General features: G+C 38.2%; 1 protein-coding gene across 3 annotated transcripts in view; it reads left to right on the top strand.

Moving 5' to 3' along the window:
* Positions 1-25105, top strand: part of LOC138335600 (hydroxylysine kinase-like) — a 38155-nt gene extending 13050 nt beyond the window's left edge. For 2 of the 3 annotated variants that reach the window (XM_069284771.1, XM_069284770.1), the window contains exons 2-6: positions 13781-14044; positions 15885-16019; positions 19593-19717; positions 22831-23005; positions 24572-25105. In XM_069284771.1, the coding sequence (XP_069140872.1) occupies positions 13783-14044; positions 15885-16019; positions 19593-19717; positions 22831-23005; positions 24572-25044 (1170 nt within the window). In that variant the 5' untranslated portion in view covers positions 13781-13782 and the 3' untranslated portion in view covers positions 25045-25105. Of the gene's footprint in view, positions 1-13475; positions 14045-15884; positions 16020-19592; positions 19718-22830; positions 23006-24571 lie in introns of those variants that run through there. The other variant, XM_069284769.1, reaches the window with a different exon arrangement.
* Positions 25106-25355: the final 250 nt, after the last annotated feature.

A 25355-nucleotide genomic window follows, 5' to 3' on the forward strand; every position in this document is an offset into this window, starting at 1 on the left:
CGTTAAAAGTGAATACAGTGGAGTCTCGTTAAAAGTGAATACAGTGGAGTCTCGTTAACAGTGAATACAGTGGAGTCTCGTTTAACAGTGAATACAGTGAAGTCTCTTTAAAAGTGAATACAGTGGAGTCTCTCGTTAAAAGTGAATACAGTGAGTCCTCGTTAAAAGTGAATACAGTGAACTCACGTTAAAAGTGAATACAGTGAGTCTCGGTAAAAAGTTGAATACAGTGAAGTGACGTTAAAAGTGAATACAGTGAACTCACGTAAAAGTTGAATACAGTGGAGTCTCGTAACAGTGAATACAGTGGAGTCTCGTTAAAAGTGAATACAGTGAACTCACATTAAAAGTTAATATAGTGAAGTGTTAACGTTAAGGGAGTCTCGTTAAAAGTGAATACAGTGGAGTCTCGTTAAAAGTGAATAAAGTGGAGTCTCTTTAAAAGTGAATACAGTGTAGCCTCGTTAAAAGTGAATACAGTGAACTCAGTGAATACAGTGGAGTTCTCGTTAAAAGTGAATACAGTGGAGTCTCGTTAAAAGTGAATACAGTGGAGTCTCGTTAAAAAGTGAATACAGTGAAGTGACGTTAAAAGTGAATACAGTGAACTCACGGTAAAAGTTAATACAGTGGAGTCTCGTGAGCAGTGAATACAGTGGAGTCTCGTTAAAAGTGAATACAGTGGAGTCTCGTTAAAAGTGAATACAGTGGAGTCTCGGTAAAAGTTGAATACAGTGGAAGAGACGTTAAAAGTGAATACAGTGGACTCTCGTTAAAAGTGAATACAGTGAAGTCTCGTTAAAAGTGAATACAGTGGAGTCTCGTTAAAAGTGAATACAGTGAACTCACATTAAAAGTGAATAAAGTGGAGTCGCGTTAACAGTGAATACAGTGGAGTCCTCGTTAAAAGTGAATACAGTGGAGTCTCTTTAAAAGTGAATACAGTGGAGTCTCTTTAAAAGTGAATACAGTGGAGTCTCGTTAAAAGTGAATACAGTGAAGTCACGTTAAAAGTGAATATAATGGAGTCTCGTTAAAAGTGAATACAGTGGAGTCTCGTTATAACAGTGAATACAGTGGAGTCTCGTTAACAGTGAATACAGTGGAGTCACGGTTAAAGTGAATACAGTGAAGTGACGTTAAAAGTGAATACAGTGGAACTCACGTTAAAAGTTGAATACAGTGAGTCACGTAAACCAGTGAATACAGTGGAGTCTCGTTAAAAGTGAATACAGTGAACTCACGTTAACAGTGAATACAGTGACGAGTCTCGTTAAAAGTGAATACAGTGAAGTCTCGTTAAAGAGTGAATACAGTGGAGTCTCGTTTAAAAGTGAATACAGTGGAGTCTCGTTAAAAGTGAATACAGTGAACTCACGTTAAAAGTGAATACAGTGGCAGTCACGTTAAAAGTGAATACAGTGAAGTCACGTTAAAAGTGAATACAATGAAGTCTCGTTAAAAGTGAATACAGTGGAGTCCTCGTTTAAAAGTGAATACAGTGATTCTCGTTAACAGTGAATACTAATAGTGGAGTCACGTTAACAGTGAATACAGTGAAGTGTCGTTAAAAGTGAATACAGTGGAGTCTCGTTAAAAGTGAATACAGTGAAGTGACGTTAACAGTGAATACAGCGGAGTCTCGTTAAAAGTGAGTACAGTGGAGTCACGTTTAAAATGAATACAGTGGAGTGTCGTTAACAGTGAATACAGTGAAGTGACGTTAACAGTGAATACAGCGGAGTCACGTTAAAAGTGAAAACAGTGGAAGTGACGTTAACAGTGAATACCGCGGAGTCCCTACGTTAACAACAGTGAGTACAGTGGAGACACGTTAAAAGTGAATACAGTGGCGTGTCGTTAAAAGTGAATACAGAGGTGGAAACTCGTTAACAGTAAATACAGTGGAGTGTCGTTAAACAGTAGAATACAGTGGAGTGGGGTGTCAAATTAACAGTGAATACAGTGGAGTGTCATTAAAAGTGAATACATGTGGAATGTCGTTAAAAGTGAATACATTGGAGGGTGTCGATAACACAGTGAAATACAAAGGAGTCTCGTTAACAGTGAATACAGTGGAATCGTCGTTAAAAGTGAGTACAGTGGAGTGTACTCTCGTTAACAGTGAATACAGTGGGGTGTCGTTAACAGAGAATACAGTGGGGTGTCGTTAACAGTGAATACAATGGAGTCTCGTTAACAGTAAATACAGTGGAGTGTCGTTAAAATTGAATACAGTGGAGTGTCATTAAAAGTGAATACAGTGGAGTGTCATTAAAAATGAATTCAGTATGTGCGTCAATAGTTACCGATCAGTATGTGCGTCAATAGTTAGCAGTCAGTATGTGCGTCAATAGTTAGCGGTCAGTATGTGCGTCAATAGTTAGCGGTCAGTATGTGCGTCAATAGTTAGCGGTCAGTATGTGCGTCAATAGTTAGCGGTCAGTATGTGCGTCAATAGTTAGCGGTCAGTATGTGCGTCAATAGTTAGCGGTCAGTTAGCGGTCAATATTAGCGGTCAGGTCAATAGTTAGCGGTCAGTATGTGCGTCAGTAGTTGTCAGTATGTGCGCAATAGTTAGCGGTCAGTATGTGCGGCAATAGTTAGCGTCAGTATGTGCGGCAATAGTTAGCGGTCAGTATGTGCGGCAATAGTTAGCGGTCAGTATGTGCGTCAATAGTTAGCGGTCAGTATGTGCGGCAATAGTTAGCGGTCAGTATGTGCGTCAATAGTTAGCGGTCAGTATGTGCGTCAATAGTTAGCGGTCAGTATGTGCGGCAATAGTAAGCGGTCAGTATGTGCGGCAATAGTTACGGTCAGTATGTGCGCAATAGTTAGCGGTCAGTATATGCGTCAATAGTTAGCGGTCAGTATGTGCGTCAATAGTTACCGATCAGTATGTGCGGCAATAGTTACCGATCAGTATGTGCGGCAATAGTTACCGATCAGTATGTGCGTCAATAGTTACCGATCAGTATGTGCGTCAATAGTTAGCGGTCAGTATGTGCGTCAATAGTTAGCGGTCAGTATGTGCGGCAATAGTAAGCGGTCAGTATGTGCGGCAATAGTTACCGATCAGTATGTGCGGCTATGGTTACCGATCAGTATGTGCGGCAATGGTTACGATCAGTATGTGCGTCAATAGTTAGCGGTCAGTATGTGCGGCAATGGTTAGCCGTATCAGTATGTGCGTCAATAGTAACCGATCAGTATGTGCGGCAATAGTAAGCGGTCAGTATGTGCGGCAATAGTTAGCGGTCAGTATGTGCGTCAATAGTTACCGGTCAGTATGTGCGGCAATAGTTAGCGGTCAGTATGTGCGTCAATAGTTAGCGGTCAGTATGTGCGTCAATAGTTACCGATCAGTATGTGCGTCAATAGTTAGCCGATCAGTATGTGCGGCAATAGTTAGCGGTCAGTATGTGCGGCAATAGTTAGCGGTCAGTATGTGCGTCAATAGTTACCGATCAGTTTGTGCGGCAATAGTTACCGATCAGTATGTGCGGCAATAGTTAGCGGTCAGTATGTGCGGCAATAGTAAGCGGTCAGTATGTGCGTCAATAGTTACCGATCAGTATGTGCGTCAATAGTTAGCGGTCAGTATGTGCGGCAATAGTAAGCGGTCAGTATGTGCGGCAATAGTAAGCGGTCAGTATGTACAGTATGTGCGTCAATAGTTAGCGGTCAGTATTTGCAGCAATAGTTACCGATCAGTATTTGCGGCAATAGTTAACGATCAGTATGTGCGGCAATAGTTAGCGGTCAGTATGTGCGGCAATAGTTACCGATCAGTATGTGCGGCAATAGTTACCGATCAGTATGTGCAGCAATAGTTACCGATCAGTATGTGCGGCAATGGTTACCGATCAGTATGTGCGGCAATGGTTATCGATCAGTATGTGCGGCAATAGTTAGCAGTGTGATGAAATACGGTTGTATTACCATGCTATCCGGAATCGCTGTCTGCTCTATTTTGTCTGTTAGTTTCGCCGTCAAGTAGACGCTTGTAATGTTAAGCTATATGTGAGTTAAGCGTTCTAGAGCCTAGGATTATTGTAAATAGATGGCGCTAATGTCGTTGCCCGGCAGTATATAAAGCCGCGGTTTTCAACGAGATTTTTCTTTTGTTGTACGAGCTGCTGAAGCGAAAACACATAAGTGGTTAATACAAGGTAAATATAGATGTGCCTGAACAAGGCTTGCCTATATACGTCAGTTGATAATAACTTACGGTAGAGTTGAGATCGGAGATTGACGTGCCTGAATAAGGCTTTCCTCCTCCGCGTTATATACTCTGGAGAGTAAGTTGTAAACTGAGCCTTGGGATTGCTCGTTGAATGATTACGATTACATGAATCATTGAGAGTACTAGTGATTACTCTGTGAGTACTCGGTAATATGTAATGATTGTGTGTGAATCATTGCTGGAGTGATTGCTCTGAGAGTGCTCGGTAAACGTGAGTGCTCAGTAGCAGTGAGTACTGTGAGTGCACAGTGATTTTGAGTACTCAGTAGCTCGGTAGTGTTAAGCCTTAGGGAAAGGTTCTTAATAGATAATATAACATTGATTTTATCGTAGTCTGGTTATATATGTACGAGTAGGGATTATCGAATCACCCGAGGTAGGGGAGACTACTCGCATAGGCTTATAGATCACTCAGTATTTGTTGCTAATCATTTAATAATTATTCTGATCTGTATGATTTATGCTGTTTTGTATATTTTGAAGTTAAGTTATCATGATCACTCAGAGGCACTGAGTGATCAGTAGGATTGATATTGTAAATCATAATATTTAGGGATAGATAGAATCACAGCTAGATCAGCTGTGTATTATTTGTATATATTTGCACTGAGTAATTTGATAGGAACAGTACATAATATAGACACTATAGATCATCAGTTAATTGTGACTGGATCGGACCCGGTAAACGTCACATAATTTGGTGGCAGCGGTGGGATCTTGTCTATATTTTTGTGCTGTTCGATTTCTCAGTTTTAAATAAAATGTGATTTTAGATTTAACTGTTATATTATTGTGAATATGATTTCTGATGAGACATCTCGCACTCAGTTGAGAAATTCTGAGATGGATTTTGGTGAGGATAGTGGACAGGGATTTCACTCTACACCAAAACTACAGATGTCGAAGGGGAGCAGTCATTATAGAGATTCTGGTATAACATCTATGTATGCAGATGGCAGAACTTCTGAGGTAAAGGCAGATATTGCTGATTTATATAGCAGTATGAGCACGCCTGAAGATATTTCATCTCATGAGATTGATAGGGAGATAGAGAAAATGCAGGAACAGTTACGCCAACTAGATGTTCAGAATCAGAGCCTGCGAGAGTCTGCTAGTCAGCAAAGACTGAAGAAATCATCACACGAAGGAAATTTTGGAGTCCGAAGTAAAGGGGAGAGCACTCCTAAGGTGAGATTCTCGGAGAACACCCTTTCCTCGCGATTTGATGATGATAGAGCAGACAATATCACTTATCGAGACAGAAATCAAAGAGGTACAGCTCGATTTATCGAGAAAGAAGATGTATCAAGCTATTATTCCCCTCAGCGGAGGAGAACGAATCCAAAGTCGATCGCTGATTTGGATGATAGTGATTATGAGGACCAATCATTGAGTAGGAAACCCAATGTAAAGCATGTGTCAGTAAAAGCCTCTACATATGATGGCACGACACCATGGAGGGATAATTTGTCTCATTTTGAGACATGTGCTCGAATTAATCGCTGGTCAGAGTATGAGATGGGACTATATCTTGCTGTGAGTTTGAGAGGACAAGCTCAGGGTATACTTGGTGATTTACCTACCAGGAAGCAAGATCACTATTTCTCATTGGTGAGAGCTCTTGAACAAAGATTTGCCCCACCAAATCAAACTGAACTTTATCGAGTACAGTTGTTGGAAAGGAGGCAGAGGGCTAATGAAACACTTCCAGAGCTGGGTCAAGCTATTCGTAGGTTAGTTAATTTAACCTATCCAACTGTTGAAGGTGGAGTGAGAGAAACTTTGGCCAAGCAACAGTTTCTAGAATCACTAGCTGATTCGGATATGCGTATTCGCATTAAACAAGCGAGACCTGAGAACCTTACAGATGCGATTCATCTGGCTGTTGAGTTGGAGGCTTATAAGAAAGCAGAGAAACATGGAAATGATGGTCATGCCTATTTGAGGAATACAAGTACTGAGGGTACTGATGCCAACCATCCAGTAGAGACTGAGAAGTCTGGGATGGAATCCATGTTGAGAAGTATCCAACAGAAGTTGGAAAAGATGCAAGGAGATATCAGCCAGTTACAATCGGGAGTGAAAAATCAGCCCGATCAGCAAAAACAAAGTGGGAAGGATTCGAACTTTGAGCGACGCTGTTTTAAGTGTCATGAAACAGGACATTTTCGTAGGGATTGTCCTCAGCTCAAAAAGAAATCGGATAAGAAATCAAATGGAGCTGCTAATCCAGTCAGGACTAGAACAAGAAGGCGCAGGAGTAAACAATCAGCCGGAATCGGAGTATCCTCTGCTGCTCAGGAGGCTGGACTGTATATCAATGCAGAAGTTCAGCATACCAATGTGAAGCTGTTGGTCGATACCGGAGCTACTGTGACAATCTTGTCACAAGAAGTGTATGAGAGAATTCCACAAGAGCGGAGACCAAAACTGAGAGAAGTTAAAAAGGATGTCTTGGCAGCTAATGGAAGTGAACTCAAAGTCCTTGGTCAGGGAGGTTTTTATGATAAAACCTGAAGGCTGCAGGGATGTTTACTTTGAGGCAGTAGTTGCACAAATAAGCAATGAAGGAATCCTTGGCCTTGACTTCTTGAGATCAAGAAATGGTCTGATTGATCTGAAACGTGGATCGCTTGTTCTAGACGATATGCCTGTTGACACAAAGTACGAGGGAACACTTGGATGTTTTCGAGTTGTCGCTACTGAGAAGATAACCATTCCTGGTAAGAGCGAAATGATCATTACGGGACAAGTTAATTTTCCTGTGGGTAAACAGATGAAGGATGAATCACTTATTATAGAAGGTACCAACTCCTTTCTGAAGAATGATAAAGCTCTGGTAGCCCGATCCTTGGTGAGTAGCGAGACTACTGTTCCCGTGAGGCTCATGAACCTGCAGGAGGATCCACAAACCATTTACCCAGGAACCAATGTCGCTCATGCTAGTCCTGTATCGACTGTGATGGAGACAGTGCAATCCTCTAGTGATGCACCTACAGGAAAACTCAGAGAAGATTTGGATCAACTATTAGAGAGATCAAAAGAGCATCTGACTTCAGAACAGAGCAACAGGGTCAAGGCTTTACTATTGAAATATAGTAACTTGTTTGCAGCATCCGACAGTGATCTTGGACGGACTACAGTCATAAAACACAAGATAGAAACAGGTGATGCTCGACCCATCAAACAACCTCTCAGAAGAGTACCAGCACATCTGAGTTCTGAAGTAGATAGACAAGTTAAGGATATGCTCGATCGAGGAGTAATCCAGAAGTCTACCAGCCCATGGTCTTCTGGTATTGTTCTGGTACGCAAGAAGGACGGAAGTCTCAGATTTTGCGTTGATTACAGGCAACTCAATGCTGTGAGCGTTCATGATGCATATCCATTGCCACGCATTGATGAGGCACTGGATCACTTGTCAGGGTGTACGTGGTTTTCTACACTCGACCTCAATGCAGGATACTGGCAAGTTGAACTGGAAAGCGAAGATCGTCCTAAAACTGCCTTCTCGACTCGAACTGGATTATATGAATTCCAGGTGATGCCATTCGGATTGACGTCTGCCCCAGCTACATTCGAACGGTTAATGGAGACTGTGTTGGCCGGACTTCAATGGCAGATCTGCCTCATCTATTTGGATGATGTGATTGTGGTAGGAAAAGATTTTGATGATATGCTACTAAATCTACAAACTGTGTTTGAGAGACTCTCTGATGCAGGGCTGAAATTAAAGAGCCGGAAATGCCAACTATTTGGAAAGGAGGTAGTCTACCTTGGACACGTGATATCTGAGAAAGGTATAGCCACTGATGATGACAAAGTGAAAATTGTAGAGCAGTGGCCCATTCCAAAGAATACCAAGGAAGTGAGATCATTTTTGGGTTTCTGCGGATATTACAGAAGATTTGTCAGAAACTTCTCACAGATTGCGAGCTGTCTACACAGACTGACTGAGAAGGGCAGGGCATTTGAGTGGACTGAAGCCTGTCAGGAGGCATTCACTACCCTGAAGAATCACTTGATTAATGCCCCCATACTGGCTCACCCAGATTTTAAGCAGCCTTTCATCTTGGACACCGATGCGAGCGACAAATCTATCGGTGCAGTTCTTTCACAGAACATTGATGGAAATGAGAGACCAGTTGCTTATGCAGGTCGTACGCTGACCAAAGCGGAACGAAGTTACTGTGTAACAAGAAAAGAGTTGTTGGCAGTCGTACACTTCGTGAAATATTTTAAACACTACCTATACGGTAGGAAGTTTACAGTGAGAACGGATCACAGTTCTCTGCGCTGGCTGCTCAATTTTAAGACACCAGAAGGGCAAATGGCCCGATGGCTACAGGTTCTGAGTTCCTACAACATGGACATCAAACACAGGCCGGGAACTCAACACCGCAATGCCGATGCATTGAGTCGGATACCATGTCGACAATGCGGGTTTGACCCCATGTGGGAGAACCAATCAGAGACAACTGCAAATGTTGAGGCCTGCAATCCCGTAGCAATGGTGGATTCAAAAGATCACAAAATTGAAATGAAGCCATCCCTTCAGCAGAAGCAGGAAGATGATGCTGATATTGCAGTAGTGGTTGAATGGGTGAAAGGAGGAGAAAAACCTCCGTACAAAGAAATTGGTGACCGGAGCATAGTGGTGAAAAACACTATGGGCACAATTTGAATCCCTGGTGATACATGAGGACATGTTGTATCGGAAAAATCCCCATTCAGAGGCAAATCTACAGGCAATTGTACCTGCATCGGAAAGACGAACCGTGCTGACTCACAGTCATGACAATCGGAGTTCGGGACACCTGGGAATAAAGAAGACTTTGGCAAAAATCCGACAGAGTTTCTATTGGCCAGGGTTACAGGCAGACGTAAAACAATACGTAATAGGATGCCCGCAGTGCAGTAAAAGAAAGAATCCAAGTAAAACTAAACGAGCTCCTATGCAAATGGTGGAGTCAGGGTTCCCCATGGAAAGAATTGCAATCGATATCTTGTGTGAACTCCCCCTCACACAACAGGGCAATCGGCATATACTAGTTATATCAGACTACTACACAAAGTGGACGGAAAGCTTTGCAATGCCGAACATGGAAGCCCAGACAGTGGCCAGGATTCTCGTTGAAGAAGTGATTGCTAGGTTTGGTGTTCCTTATGCCATCCACTCAGATCAAGGATCTCAGTTTGAGAGCGCGTTGTTCCGGGAGATGTGTAAATTGCTACAGATCAACAAGACGCATACCACTCCCTACCATCCAAAATCAGATGGCATGGTTGAAAGATTCAACAAAACCCTCGTAACCATGCTGAGTGCGTTTGTGGATACCCATCAAACGGATTGGGACGAACACCTGCCATATGTGATGATGGCCTATCGCTCCACAGAGCATGAGACAACAGGAAGCTCTCCGAACGCCATGATGCTAGGAAGGGAAACGAGTACTCCATTAGACATACAGTATGAAATGCCTAGGAACATCAGAGCGATTCCCCAGAATCAGTGGGCTTGGCAATTGAAAGAGAAAATGGAAACAGCACATAGAGTTAGTAAGAAACACTCAAAAGGTGCGATGCTCCCGACAGAAGCAATATATACCTTTGTCATGAACAGGGAACAGCGATACTGTTATAAGCTAATACGTAAGTCTATCGTAAAAATGACGTCATGCATATGAATTTGAATATCGTTATTATCGCCGAAGTATAAAGTTAAGGGTCAATTTAGAAAAAGTTTGGTAAGTGATTGATTGTGTATGTTTGCGGCAATATAGTTAGCGATCAGTGCATGCGTCAATAGTTAGCGGTCAGTGCGTGCGTCAATAGTTAGCGGTCAGTATGCGTGCGTCAATAGTTAGCGGTCAGTATGTGCGTCAATAGTTAGCGGTCAGTATGTGCGTCAATAGTTAGCGGTCAGTGCATGTGCGTCAATAGTTAGCGGTCAGTATGTGCGTCAATAGTTAGCGGTCAGTATGTGCGGCAATAGTTAGCGGTCAGTATGTGCGGCAATAGTTAGCGGTCAGTATGTGCGGCAATAGTTAGCGGTCAGTATGTGCGGCAATAGTTAGCGGTCAGTATGTGCGGCAATAGTTAGCGGTCAGTATGTGCGTCAATAGTTACCGGTCAGTATGTGCGTCAATAGTTACCGATCAGTATGTGCGTCAATAGTTAGCGGTCAGTATGTGCGTCAATAGTTAGCGGTCAGTATGTGCGTCAATAGTTAGCGGTCAGTATGTGCGTCAATAGTTAGCGGTCAGTATGTGCGTCAATAGTTAGCGGTCAGTATGTGCGGCAATAGTTAGCGGTCAGTATGTGCGGCAATAGTTAGCGGTCAGTATGTGCGGCAATAGTTAGCGGTCAGTATGTGCGCAATAGTTACGATCAGTATATCGTGGCAATAGTTACGATCAGTATGTGCGTCAATAGTTACCGATCAGTATGTGCGGCAATAGTTACCGATCAGTATGTGCGTCAATAGTTACCGATCAGTATGTGCGTCAATAGTTAGCGGTCAGTATGTGCGTCAATAGTTAGCGGTCAGTATGTGCGTCAATAGTTAGCGATCAGTATGTGCGGCAATAGTTAGCGGTCAGTATGTGCGGCAATAGTTACCGATCAGTATGTGCGGCTATGGTTACCGATCAGTATGTGCGGCAATGGTTACCGATCAGTATGTGCGTCAATAGTTAGCGGTCAGTATGTGCGGCAATGGTTACCGATCAGTATGTGCGTCAATAGTTACCGATCAGTATGTGCGGCAATAGTTAGCGGTCAGTATGTGCGGCAATAGTTAGCGGTCAGTATGTGCGTCAATAGTTAGCGGTCAGTATGTGCGGCAATAGTTACCGATCAGTATGTGCGGCAATAGTTACCGATCAGTATGTGCGTCAATAGTTACCGATCAGTATGTGCGTCAATAGTTAGCGGTCAGTATGTGCGGCAATAGTTAGCGGTCAGTATGTGCGTCAATAGTTACCGATCAGTATGTGCGGCAATAGTTAGCGGTCAGTATGTGCGTCAATAGTTACCGATCAGTTTGTGCGGCAATAGTTACCGATCAGTATGTGCGGCAATAGTTAGCGGTCAGTATGTGCGGCAATAGTTAGCGGTCAGTATGTGCGTCAATAGTTACCGATCAGTATGTGCGTCAATAGTTACCGGTCAGTATGTGCGGCAATAGTTAGCGGTCAGTATGTGCGTCAATAGTTAGCGGTCAGTATGTGCGGCAATAGTTAGCGGTCAGTATGTGCGGCAATAGTTAGCGGTCAGTATGTGCGGCAATAGTAAGCGGTCAGTATGTGCGTCAATAGTTACCGATCAGTATGTGCGTCAATAGTTAGCGGTCAGTATGTGCGGCAATAGTTAAGCGGTCAGTATGTGCGGCAATAGTTAGCGGTCAGTATGTGCGGCAATAGTTACCGATCAGTATGTGCGGCAATAGTTACCGATCAGTATGTGCAGCAATAGTTACCGATCAGTATGTGCGGCAATAGTTACCGATCAGTATGTGCGGCAATGGTTACCGATCAGTATGTGCGGCAATAGTTAGCGGTCAGTATGTGCGGCAATAGTTACCGATCAGTATGTGCGGCAATAGTTAGCGGTCAGTATGTGCGGCAATAGTTACCGATCAGTATGTGCGGCAATAGTTACTGGGAAGTATGGGCGGGAGTTGCAGGGTTAATTGATACTTAAGTTCTTACAATTTTCTGTTATTTCTTTTCAAAGACGTTCTGTTTTACTAATGTACAATTCTAAGGTTGTTTTCATCATAGCTCTTTACAAAAGTATATATATTTCATATTATTATAACAGTTTGACGCATTCAATAGGACTTATCTGCTTAATACTAGAAAGTCAAGACAGTTAAAATAACTCAGTGCCTAACTAAGAAAATCAATTCTGTTGTAACATTCGTACTTGACGAAAAATACATCAACATTATTATTTTCTTTTAAGTCATCATTGCTATAAATATTTTAAAGGGGCATGAACCCAGACTAAGTTGATCTATGTGTTTAGATATGATTTTCAGATGTTTATTGATGGTTACCCCAACATGTTTAATATAGACCGTCACATACTATTTTTTGGACAAAAAACGAAAGCTGGTCGAACATCACATTTGTTGACATGACAAGTTACATTCGTTTTCAATATTCTTAGAAACTTTTCAAATTTACGATTGTTGACATATGAAGTGTAAGTCATATTTGTAAATATTCGTTATCATAGTGATCGAATGATATATATCGAAAGTCAAACGAAAGTCTTCGTTCGATGAGGCCCCCAAAGGGAGATTCTTGCCTTAATGGTACACGTACTTCAGCAAGTATAAGGTGGAAAACTGTTTCCGTCTCTTGTATTGCTGCGATCCATTTATCTCCTTTCACAATCGCGCGCGTTACTGACCCTTGTCGTACTCCATTTACTATCCGATTTTGTTCGTGTTCACAGAGATTTAAATATAATTACTATTTAAATCTCTGGTGTTCACTTCACCCACGTTTTTGACCTGCCATTTTGTTTACATTCACTTAATTCCTGCAATGCTTTGAGGGAGGTCACTAAAGTTCAATGCTTCTATTTTTATCTCACTCCGCACATTTTCTCAAACGGGTCACTCCAAAATATAGAAATATGGTATTTCCTTTTAAGTTATTTGATTTGACATACTTGTACAATATTTGTAATATATTATTTAGTAAGTTATCTGGCACGTTAAAAACATGTAATTTACTCAAGTTTGTCGAAGGCGCATTGTTGCGCTGTTGCTCTTCGCGTAGTGCATTGTCGCTCTTCGCTTGGCGCATGCACACTGGCGCACTGACATATGCCACATTGTCATCATAGCTTCTTCTTTATGGAATATACACATATGTTGCCAAAGTTTCATTATAAGTCTATTGTTGACTTTTTATCTAACTCGATTTGACTGCAGTTGTGTCTAACACCATTTCGATCCTTCCATACGTATTATATATCATAGTAAAACTGAAGGCATTTCAGTACATTTAGATCAATCATTTGCCTACAGAGACTTTCTTTAAAGGTTACAGAGAACGACGCCCAACTGTTCAATCTTTTTAATGCTCATCTATTTTTGCATACTACAGTGACGGTGACAGTAGCCATTGGAGTATCCCGGAGGTCATTACAGAAACCTGTTCGATTGCGTGTCATTATAAACTTTTAGGGACGTTATTTTATTAAAACAAAACAATTTGCGAAATCAACATTGGAAACACAAGAATTGGGCACTACATCGGAACACCGTGTCTGTTTTTCTGTTCGTCCACGTTTCCAAACTAAAAACCAATATACTGTTGAAATTACACGCGGTACTATATTTGCATTTGTTTTATATACATGTAATCCAAGATTGGTTGCCGCATGGTCGTTAATTTTCTAAATTCGAAAAGCCGTCCTATTTTAATAAACGCTGCTGCACAAGAGTGATTAAGTGGTTATAATGACGTCTTGGAGTCGGTCCGATATATTTTATGTTGATTCTGAACATTACAGGTATGTCTGAAAATGAAAGAACAGTTGTAAAGCCAGGGGAAATAATTCGACCCTATATTGACCTTGACATTGTGAAGGAGGTCAGTAAGCGCCTGTATGATCTGGAGGTTTTGGACGGAAAAGAACTGAACAGTTACGATGACCGAAATTACCATATTCATGTATCTACGAAAACTACCAACAGCCATATCACTCATGTCTGTTTTCATGGTTACGTGTTGAAAGTCCTCAATTCTCTTGATTCTAGGCACGAGGATTACGTAGGTAAGTAAAACCTTATAGTTAATTATAGCCAGATAAGAAATTAAATACCAAACACAACGAAACAGCAACACTATCACACACAACCAAACAACAATGAAATAAAACACACAGCGAAACAACAATGAAATAACACACACAACGAAACAACAATGACATAACACACACAACGAAACAGCAATTAAATACCAAACACAACGAAACAGCAACAAAATCACACACAACGAAACAACCATGAAATAAAACACAACGAAACAACAATGAAATAACACACACAACGAAACAACAATGAAATAACACACACAACGAAAAAAAACCACCCCAAAATAACACACAACGAAACAGCAACAAAATAACACACAACGAAACAGCAACAAAATAACACACAACGAAACAGCAACAAAATAACACACAACGAAACAGCACCAAAATCACACACATCGAAACAGCAACAAAATCATCAGTAATACAAACAACATTGTAAAAATCAGTAATACAAACAACATTATAAACATCAATAATAAAAATAGCATTGTAAACATCAGTAATACATAAGGCATAAGGCCAATCAAAATTGTTAATTATATAACCCCCCTCCCCCAGGGGGCTGTGGGAGGGGCAAAAAGGGGTAAAATTGACTGAAATTTCAAAAATCTTTTTCTCCACTCACAGATGTGGTAGAATCAAATACTCTTCATAGATAGAAAGGTCTTCAGGCCCTCTACAAAAATTGTGAATTATATGACCCTGGGATATCAGGTTTCCCCTTGGGAGGGGGTTAAGTTTACTATAGTTTATATAGTGAAAACACATTTTGGAGCATTATTTGGTCATTTATAATAGAAAATTAGTCAAATGTTGTCAGAATTATCCCTATGAAATGGCCATTGAATCTTTTTAACAAATTTTCCATGACTGACCCCAAGGGGATTTAGGGGCGGGGCCAAAAGAGGTCAAATAAGCTAAAACTTCAAAAATCTTGTTCTGAAATTCTGGAACTGGTGGAATCAAATACTCTTCATAGATGGAAAGGTCTTAAGGGCCTTTACAAAACTTGTGAATTATATGACCCTGGGGTCTCATGTTTCCCCCTTGGGAGGGGGTCAAGTTTACTATAGTTTATATAGGAAAACACATTTATGAATGTTATTTGCTTATTTTTCATATCAAATTAGTCAAACTGGGTTGGAATATTTAGCCTGAGATAGCATTTTATCGTCATATCCATATTGGTCTTGGCCGACCCCCAGGGGCCTTAGGGGCGGGGCCAAAAGGTGTCAAATAGGCTAAAATTTCATAACCTTCTTCTGAATTCACCGATTTGATGGAACCAGATACTCTTCATAGATTGGAAGGTCTTAAGGCCCTTTACAAAAATTGTGAATTTCATGGCCCTGGGATTTCATATTTTCCCCTGGGGAGGGAGTCAAATTGACTATAGTTTATGTAGGAAAACACATTTATGAACATTATTTGCTTAGTTTTAATAGGAATAATCTTCATAGATTAAAAAGTGAAATTTATAAAATCACTGACACTGACTGACTTCTAGTTTGATTTTGTTGTTTAACGTTGGCAAAGCAAATTGGAATTTTAAGCATAAGGTTTGATACGCTATCAAAATGAAAAACAAAAAATAAAAATTTTAATACGAAGGTTCAACTTTAAAGTGTATTCAAATTCGTAAATACTTTTTACAGATTTTAACCGACTTTGCAATGCTCTTTCTGTAGCAGCACTCAGGTGACCGTCTTGTTGTTGTTTTCTGGCGTATAAAAAGGTTTAGTTTAAAATTAAAGAAATTAAAGAATTAATTTGAAGTAATTTTTGTTTAACATTTAAGAGGCCCAGAACGGCATGATTTTACATGTGGCAGAAAAGGGAATCTCTACGCCTCGTCCAGTCAAAAATATCAACGGAGAATTGATGTCGCTAGAAAGCTTCCCATGCGATCAGAACAGAAGCAAAAGTGAAATAAGTATGTATTACATCATTAATGATGATACAAATTAATATTCAATACATCTTCAAAATAATAGTAATTCATTTTTTTGTAATTGTGTTTCATCAAGTCGATGACCCTTTGAGTACTCGCCTTTCAAGTATTAAACATTGATATATATTTACATGTGCCGTAGCTGTTATTTACCCACAGCAATCTGTTGAACAGAAGGTTTAATGAATTAAAGGAACATGAACCCAAAATAAGTTGTTCTGTACATTTGTATGTGTAGATATGATTTTCATATGTTTATTGAAGAATTTATTGGTTATCTAAAACGTCAGGAAAACAAGGGGAATACCAACACAAAAAAAAGACCGTTTAATATTCTTTTTTTGGAACACAAGACGAAAGCTGTAATTGCTGACACGGCAAGGAAAGGCTATAATTGCTGACATGGCAAGGAACATTCGTTTTCCATATTCTTAGAAGCTTTTAAATTGTCGACCTATGAATTGTAATTTATATTTAAGGAATGATTTTTATTGTTTGTTGTTTACTGGTGTGTAAACTGCATTTTTTGTACAGATATTTTAAATGACGCTCGTTCATGTTGAAATATCTGTACAAAAAATGCAGTTTACACACCAGTAAACAACAAACAATAACAATCATTCCTTATATTTACATTTCGATCAACCATTTCATTAAAGTGTTAAATAAAATAAAACTCTGCTTTGTCAATGAAATACGATTGTTGAAACAGCTGGTCAATTGATGGAATCCCGGAACAGCTGGCTTCAATTTGGAAATGTTGTAAAATTCAGAAAGAACACAAAATCAAGTTCCATGGTAACTTTATATATTTTTCATCCCATTTATACAATATTTGTTAGAAATTTTATTTGCTGGTATATAATTGAAGATTTACAAATACATTCATACATGCAGTATATTGAAGATTTGTCAAACAGATACAATAGGCCTAATCGGATGCGCATTCACACTACTTGCGGAAGTCAATGTTCCGGTGTTTGTATTCTTGCGCGTCAACCACGGCGTTTACGCAAGTGTAAACGAGTTCGCAGTTGGTAAGGTTATATAGCAAAGAGAAAGCGGAAATGTAAATATTTGTTAATATTCGCTATAAAACAATTTTTAGCGTTAAATTGACACAAATCGAAAGTCAAACGAAAGTTTTCATTCGATGGAGAACTGCGAAGGGAGGTTCTCGTTAAAATGCTACATATAAAAGTTGTCCCGTACCTTGCATTGGTGCAATCCATGTTTACCTCCTTTCGCAATCGCGCGAGTTACTGACCCTTGCCCTACTCTGTTTTCTATCGGAATTGGTTTGTGTTCGCTTCAACAACGTTTTTGACCTGTCAGATTATTGACCTTTCCTTAATTTGTCCAGTGCATTGTGGAAGGTCACTAAAGTTCAATGTTTCTATTTTTATCTCACTCCGCACATTTTCTCGACCGGGTCACTCCAAAATATAGAAATATGGAATTTCCTTTCTATTTATTCAATAATTCCACTGTGCTATTTAGTAAGATATGTGACACTCCCTTTAATCAAACGTTTAGGTTCATTTAGGTTCATGTCCCTTTAAGCTGAGGATTCAAATGGACAAACATGTATGATGACTTATAAACGTTATAATTAAAGGCCCACTACCTTTCTGGAGCATTTTTGTTTGAAAAGCATTAATTACATAAGAAAAAACATATTACATATCGATTGGCTAAGATAAGGTTTGCAAGATTTCCTGTGTAATATATGATAACTGTGGAGATTTATTTCGCTGTTTTGCCGTCTGGCGCAGTTAGAGTCAACTCAGTACTTTAGGACGATGGTGGGAAACATTAGCCAACCCGCATAATGAAAATTAACATTTTATTTATTTTAATCACATTTTTCAAAAGATATAATATTAACGGTAAGTTAATAAATTTGCGACTCTACAAAATTATCGATCTCATTTTGCATTCACATTTTAAAAATTAAAAGTCGTTTCTGAAAGGTAGGCCTTTAGTACGCAGAAATTATGCACGATTAAATCCTTGTTTTCAATGTCTTATGTATATTTTAAATAGAAATATACCTGCAGAAATCACTTTTAAAATACTTATTACACTGTAGAAATGTTACATAAAATTGTAGACCACTTCTTGGCTTCATGATTTGACTGTATTTGTAGAAATGCCAAAGGTATTTCCAGCTCTCATCTGTACCTAAAATTAATAACCTATGCAGTGCAAGTATTGTAATTCTCAAAATAACTTTTGGTGGGATATAATTATTAAAGACATTTCTGATTCATAAGTACGGAGAGCACAAACCATATCATATAACTTGCATTAATCAATTAGTGTTTGATATGTACGTGACATATACATGTATATGTCAACAGGACAAAAGTAAAAATCGACAAAATATATGCTTTTATAGCATGTATTAAAACTGATTTGATTTGAACAATAAATGGTAGTTTTCTAGGAGGACAAAACACAAAGGTCAAAGTCATTCAAAATAACTTGAATGATATTGCACATTATTTAGTAATAGCTTTTCATAAAACTGTTAATCTTTATATCCCTTCTTCAAAAGTGTACCATACTAGTATCCAATTTTGAAAACATAATCGTATATTAAATACATTACCATCTATAAATGCGAGCGAAGTATCACGGATCGGGTTTCTGTTTTCTTATTGTTTTCGATGCACCACGTGAAATTACCTATCTTCAATTCATTTGAGAAGAAAACAAAACCACTCTACAAATTTAAGTTAACGGATCCTCGTATATCCATGAGCAGGATAATTAAGCAGCACGACGACACCAGGAAATCTCTACAATTTTTTTCACATGAGGGATCTTAAAGTAATAATGACATCAAGCTAAGTTTCACCTTCTATGAAATTTCCCTAGAAAAATTATGGCAATACATGTACTAAATATTATCATACATTGTATATATATTTTGATAAGAGAAGAGACCAGGGCAACACAAGTATCTTCAATATTTTTGTGTTTTTTTATTATTATTTTTTTTATTTCTTTCCTTTTGTTAATGTTCCTAGTTTTTTTGACTATGTTTATGTGCCACACACATGTGAGAGAAAGATGTATGCATCTGCTGAGGTTTGTATGTGTATATGGACATACATTCTGTTTGCATGTATGTATGTATGTGACTATGTATGTATGTATCTAACTGTGACTGTGTGTATGAGTGTAGGTATGTATATATGAAATGATTTTTTTTCTCTTACAAGAATATGACCGATATCATATTTATTATTATTATTTTTTTTCAAGTATAACTGACTTATATGACAGTGAAAGTGATGTTTATTTTTTGTTTGTGATAAATGTCAATGTTAATGGGATGAATGTGATGAGTCATTATCATACATATATATAAGTGGTGTGGTGAGTGAAAGCCATCCTGTGTGGTGACTTTTGTTTATATCTTTGAAGGCTGACCCCAAGGTACCATCCTTGGCAGCCTTCAGATGTATATCAAGTCTGGGGCATTAAATGTTTGTTTGTTTAAAAAAGTAATGCAGCACGATCAATGTATGAACCGATGTGTTTCAGATCTGCAGTGTTTGGTACGGCTGCTGGAGTACATTCCGGGCCGTATCCTCCGAGGTGTTCCATACACCACCTCATTACTGACTCAGATAGGCAACATGACGGGCCGCCTAGACAACGCTCTCACGGTAAACACCCCTATAAAGACAAAACCACTTCACCAACATATATTAATGGCTTTAAAGTGATGTGGAATTCTGCAACTGTGTATCAGAATTTAGATGCAAGAATGCCGCAAGGCTTTCACAGGAAGACGCCCGAAGCCAGCAAGGCCTTGAGACAAAGTCTTGAGTTTTTTTCCCCATTTTTTTTAAAGATGGTCCATCGCCTACAGAGTAGAAATGAAACTCATTATTTGAACAATAATTAGTGTTCAATCGTGTATATATATGTATGTCTACTTAGCACAAACAAATGATATTAAATAATTTATTTTGCTTTTGGTACATGTGCAATCAGTACTTCATTCCATATAGGACATAGTGCCACCGATTTTTTCGGGATACAATGGAATTATTTTTACTATTTTTATCCGAAGTAAAATTAGAAGATCAATCTTTTCAATGGTGGTAATGGTGTAAAAGTAAGTAACTTTTGTAACCGAAAAAAATATACTAGATCGTCTGCTCCTGTTTTTGATTGAGAAACAAAATATACTAGATCGTCTGCTCCTGTTTTTGATTGAGAAAAAAAATATACTACATCGCCTGCTCCTGTTTTTGATTGAGAAACAAAATATACTAGATCTTCTGCTCCTGTTTTTGATTGAGAAACAAAATATACTATATCGTCTGCTCCTGTTTTTGATTGAGAAACAAAATATACTAGATCGTCTGCTCCTGTTTTTGATTGAGAAACAAAATATACTAGATCGTCTGCTCCTGTTTTTGATTGAGAAACAAAATATACTAGATCGTCTGCTCCTGTTTTTTATTGAGAAACAAAATATACTAGATCGTCTGCTCCTGTTTTTTATTGAGAAAAAAAAATATACTAGATCGTCTGCTCCTGTTTTTTATTGAGAAACAAAATATACTAGATCGTCTGCTCCTGTTTTTGATTGAGAAACAAAATATACTAGATCGTCTGCTCCTGTTTTTGATTGAGAAACAAAATATACTAGACTATAGATCGTCTGCTCCTGTTTTTGATTGAGAAACAAAATATACTAGATCGTCTGCTCCTGTTTTTGATTGAGAAACAAAATATACTAGATCGTCTGCTCCTGTTTTTGATTGAGAAACAAAATATACTAGATCGTCTGCTCCTGTTTTTGATTGAGAAACAAAAATATACTAGATCGTCTGCTCCTGTTTTTTTTGATATTGAGAAACAAAATATACTAGATCGTCTGCTCCTGTTTTTGATTGAGAAACAAAATATACTAGATCGTCTGCTCTGTTTTTGATTGAGAAACAAAATATACTAGATCGTCTGCTCCTGTTTTTGATTGAGAAACAAAATATACTAGATCGTCTGCTCTGTTTTTGATAGAAAAAAATATACTAGATCGTCTGCTCCTGTTTTTTTTATTGAGAAACAAAATATACTAGATCGTCTGCTCCTGTTTTTGATTGAGAAACAAAATATACTAGATCGTCTGCTCCTGTTTTTGATTGAGAAACAAAATATACTAGATCGTCTGCTCCTGTTTTTATTGAGAAACAAAATATATAGATCGCTCCTTTTATAGAAACAAATTCTTTTGTTCTGTTCTTTTTTGATTGAGAAACAAAATATACTAGATCGTCTGCTCCTGTTTTTGATTGAGAAACAAAATATACTAGATCGTCTGCTCCTGTTTTTGATTGAGAAACAAAATATACTAGATCGTCTGCTCCTGTTTTTTATTGAGAAACAAAATATACTAGATCGTCTGCTCCTGTTTTTGATTGAGAAACAAAATATACTAGATCGTCTGCTCCTGTTTTTATTGAGAAACAAAATATACTAGATCGTCTGCTCCTGTTTTTTATTGAGAAACAAAATATACTAGATCGTCTGCTCCTGTTTTTATTGAGAAACAAAATATACTAGATCGTCTGCTCTGTTTTTGATTGAGAAACAAAATATACTAGATCGTCTGCTCCTGTTTTTTATTGAGAAACAAATATACTAGATCGTCTGCTCTGTTTTGATTGAGAAACAAAATATACTAGATCGTCTGCTCCTGTTTTTATTGAGAAACAAAATATACTAGATCGTCTGCTCCTGTTTTTTATTGAGAAACAAAATATACTAGATCGTCTGCTCCTCCTGTTTTTTATTGAGAAACAAAATATACTAGATCGTCTGCTCCTGTTTTTGATTGAGAAACAAAATATACTAGATCGTCTGCTCCTGTTTTTTATTGAGAAACAAAATATACTAGATCGTCTGCTCCTGTTTTTGATTGAGAAACAAAATATACTAGATCGTCTGCTCCTGTTTTTGATTGAGAAACAAAATATACTAGATCGTCTGCTCCTGTTTTTTATTGAGAAACAAAATATACTAGATCGTCTGCTCCTGTTTTTTATTGAGAAACAAAATATACTAGATCGTCTGCTCGTGTTTTTTATTGAGAAACAAAATATACTAGATCGTCTGCTCCTCCTGTTTTTTATTGAGAAACAAAATATACTAGATCGTCTGCTCCTGTTTTTTATTGAGAAACAAAATATACTAGATCGTCTGCTCCTGTTTTTTATTGAGAAACAAAATATACTAGATCGTCTGCTCCTGTTTTTGATTGAGAAACAAAATATACTAGATCGTCTGCTCCTGTTTTTGATTGAGAAACAAAATATACTAGATCGTCTGCTCCTGTTTTTGATTGAGAAAAAAAGTCCATTGGTCAGTGGTGGAGCATCTTTGAATACCTTCGCAAGTAACCATTGGCTTTTACTATATGTACAGATGAATATACTGTATATAGAATGACAATGAATTTGAAATGCTCCTTACAGACGGAAAATTATGTAAAATAAAGAAAACTGGACACATTCTGTTTCTTCAAAGAAGAGCCGTATAGACACGGTGAAATCGTTAAAAGAATGTGTCGAGTTTTCTTTATTTTACATATATACAGGTATATTGGGTCATGTAAATAAAGTTTACGGATTACGTCCTCCTGGTATCATGGAGAAACCAGTGACAAAATGATGCCTCCGTCACATATACAAATCAATAGTTTAAACATAGTATTATGCCTTAATTTGTTCTACAATCAATCTTGATTATTCATGTTTGTACTACGTAGGACTTCCAGCATCCGGCACACACTCGACACCGCCGGATCTGGAATCTAACAGAAGTCTCTGATCTTCGGAGATTCATTTACTGTATACGGGACGAGGACAGATCCAGACTCATACAGGATGTCATACACAGCTTCCAGTCTGACGTCACAAAGAACTATAACCTTCTCAAATCAGGTTTGTATAACGAAGGATAATTCAAACGTATTTTTTTTGCCATTGGGCAATACGACTTACGTTCCTTTGACAGTAAGCTACCTCGCAGATAGCGTGTCTGTTTATTGAAGAGAGATTAGCTTACTTCTACAAAAATTCTGTATAGTTGATGATATTTTTTAATTTCGCTTGATTCACGGGTCCATTCGAAATCGCGAAATTTAATACCTCGCGAAATTTATCAATATCATGGTTTCACTTACTATAGTGTGTTACAAGAATTTGAGTTGATAATGCTAGAAAGATAATTCGCTAAAATAAACCCCCGTGAAAAAATTCAAAATAGGAAATCGCGAAATTTTACACCCACGAAATTCAACAATTGTACTACAATAAAAATAAACCAAAACAACTAAACACTCACATAAATACTCACATAAACACTGAACATGGAGAAGAAAGTGTATATTCCGAAAACAAAATTGAATAGGAAATAAATGTCCCATGAATGACCATAGAATAACATCTCGTTCCTAAGCAATACTGTTTCTTTTCGAAACTACCATTTCTTTTCAACGCAGTAATATATTGATTTCCAAGCAAAATTCTTTCATTCCAAAGCAATACTATTTCTTTCCCACGCAAACTTATTTCATTCATTAGCAATACTTTTTCGTTCCTAAACAATATTATAATTATATCAAACAGGTGAATTTAATGATGGTTAGTATTTTACTTTAATTTTTAGCTCGCCTATTCGAAGAATAGAGGGAGCTAATGTTGTCACCCCGGCGTCGGCGTCAGCGTTGGCGTCCCATTTCATGTTAAAGTTTTTGAGCAAGTTTCTGTTTCGTCAATTGTTTAAGCTTAAGTCATCATAAATGTTTATGATTTTATTTTCCTAAAGTGTATGGATGCTGAACGTGATAATACAATCAATTTGGGGCTCTTTAGGTTTTTTTGAGTCTGTTCATTTGTCATATTTCCATGTTTAAATAGTAAATACTTGAACATCAACTTCTTCTGAATAGGCGAGCTTTGCTGTTCTTCAACAGCTCTTGTTGTCTGTACTGTTTTATTAAGTTTGCTATATATTGCCTATGATGCATACGTACATACTATTATATATAATTATATTTAGTTTGTCATGAGTAGAATGATGGGGGTTGTGCAACCTGTCGGTAGGAGATCGTCTAATCACTCTTGCACTTCGCCCACTATTCAGAACTATGTGTCAGTAGTGTCCCATACGCCAAATATATCTGGACATGTTTTATTTATATGTGGTGATAATGATTATGTAAATATATGTAAAATATTTTATTATCATTTACTATTTCATTCCTTAGCAATAATATTTCGTATCCACAAATTCAAATTTGTGCACTAATTTTTGATCGCTTATAGTATTCCCTTATTTCCATTAACTATCCAGTCGTTCCTTAAGTTATAGGTCAACCGTAAAAACATCTATTTGCGGACGTAGAAATGAACTATTTAAACCGATGATACCCATAGTATTATCCAGTTTATACGGTAGATTATTAACTTTATCTCGAAAGTAAAGTGACTTTGTTCTATTAATAGGAACATTACATGCTGACGTGAACGACTACAACATCCTTGTGAGCGAACAACCTACCAATGGAGAATATGACGTTATAGGAGTCCTTGACTTTGGAGATTCTGTGTACTCTTGTTACGTTTTTGAGATTGCAATCATTATGTGTTACGTCATACTTGAAAGTGACGTCATTGACCCCATTGACGCTGGAGGTCACACACTTGCCGGCTTTTTACAAGAGTTCTTACTTGGAAGAGAAGACTTGAAGGTGCTGAAACAGTGTGTGTGTGCACGATTTGCACAGTCTTTAGTGATGGGAGATTACTCTGCTGAAAACGACCCAGAAAATGCTGAATATGTACTCTCCACGGCACAGAAAGGGTGGACAACTCTAAAAACATTGTGGCAAATGTCTAAACAGGAACTATACGGTCGATGGAGTCGGATATGTCAAGAACATTACGGGATCGACGCAAATTTCGGTGATGATCTTTAGTGAGCTGATGGATTCCATTGATCAATTGAAATAAAAATAAAAACACCGCGAAACAAATCAATTTCATTTCATTTTTAGTTTATTTAAATATTTTAAAATTGAAAGACATGATTAGATGAGAAAGAAGTGAAGATGAGCACTGAAGCATAAAATCATCGACCAACCGTTCAGTTTATACATGATAATATATAGCCGATACTTCCTCAGATAAGTTACACATTTTCTAACACATACGAGGGTCAATATTTGCTAATCTGATTAAACACCAAAACTACTGCTTATAACTGGGTAATATAGAATTTTACCTTTGG

Source organism: Argopecten irradians, chromosome 11 (assembly GCF_041381155.1).
Source record: "Argopecten irradians isolate NY chromosome 11, Ai_NY, whole genome shotgun sequence".
NCBI classification, from domain to species: Eukaryota; Metazoa; Mollusca; class Bivalvia; order Pectinida; family Pectinidae; genus Argopecten; species Argopecten irradians.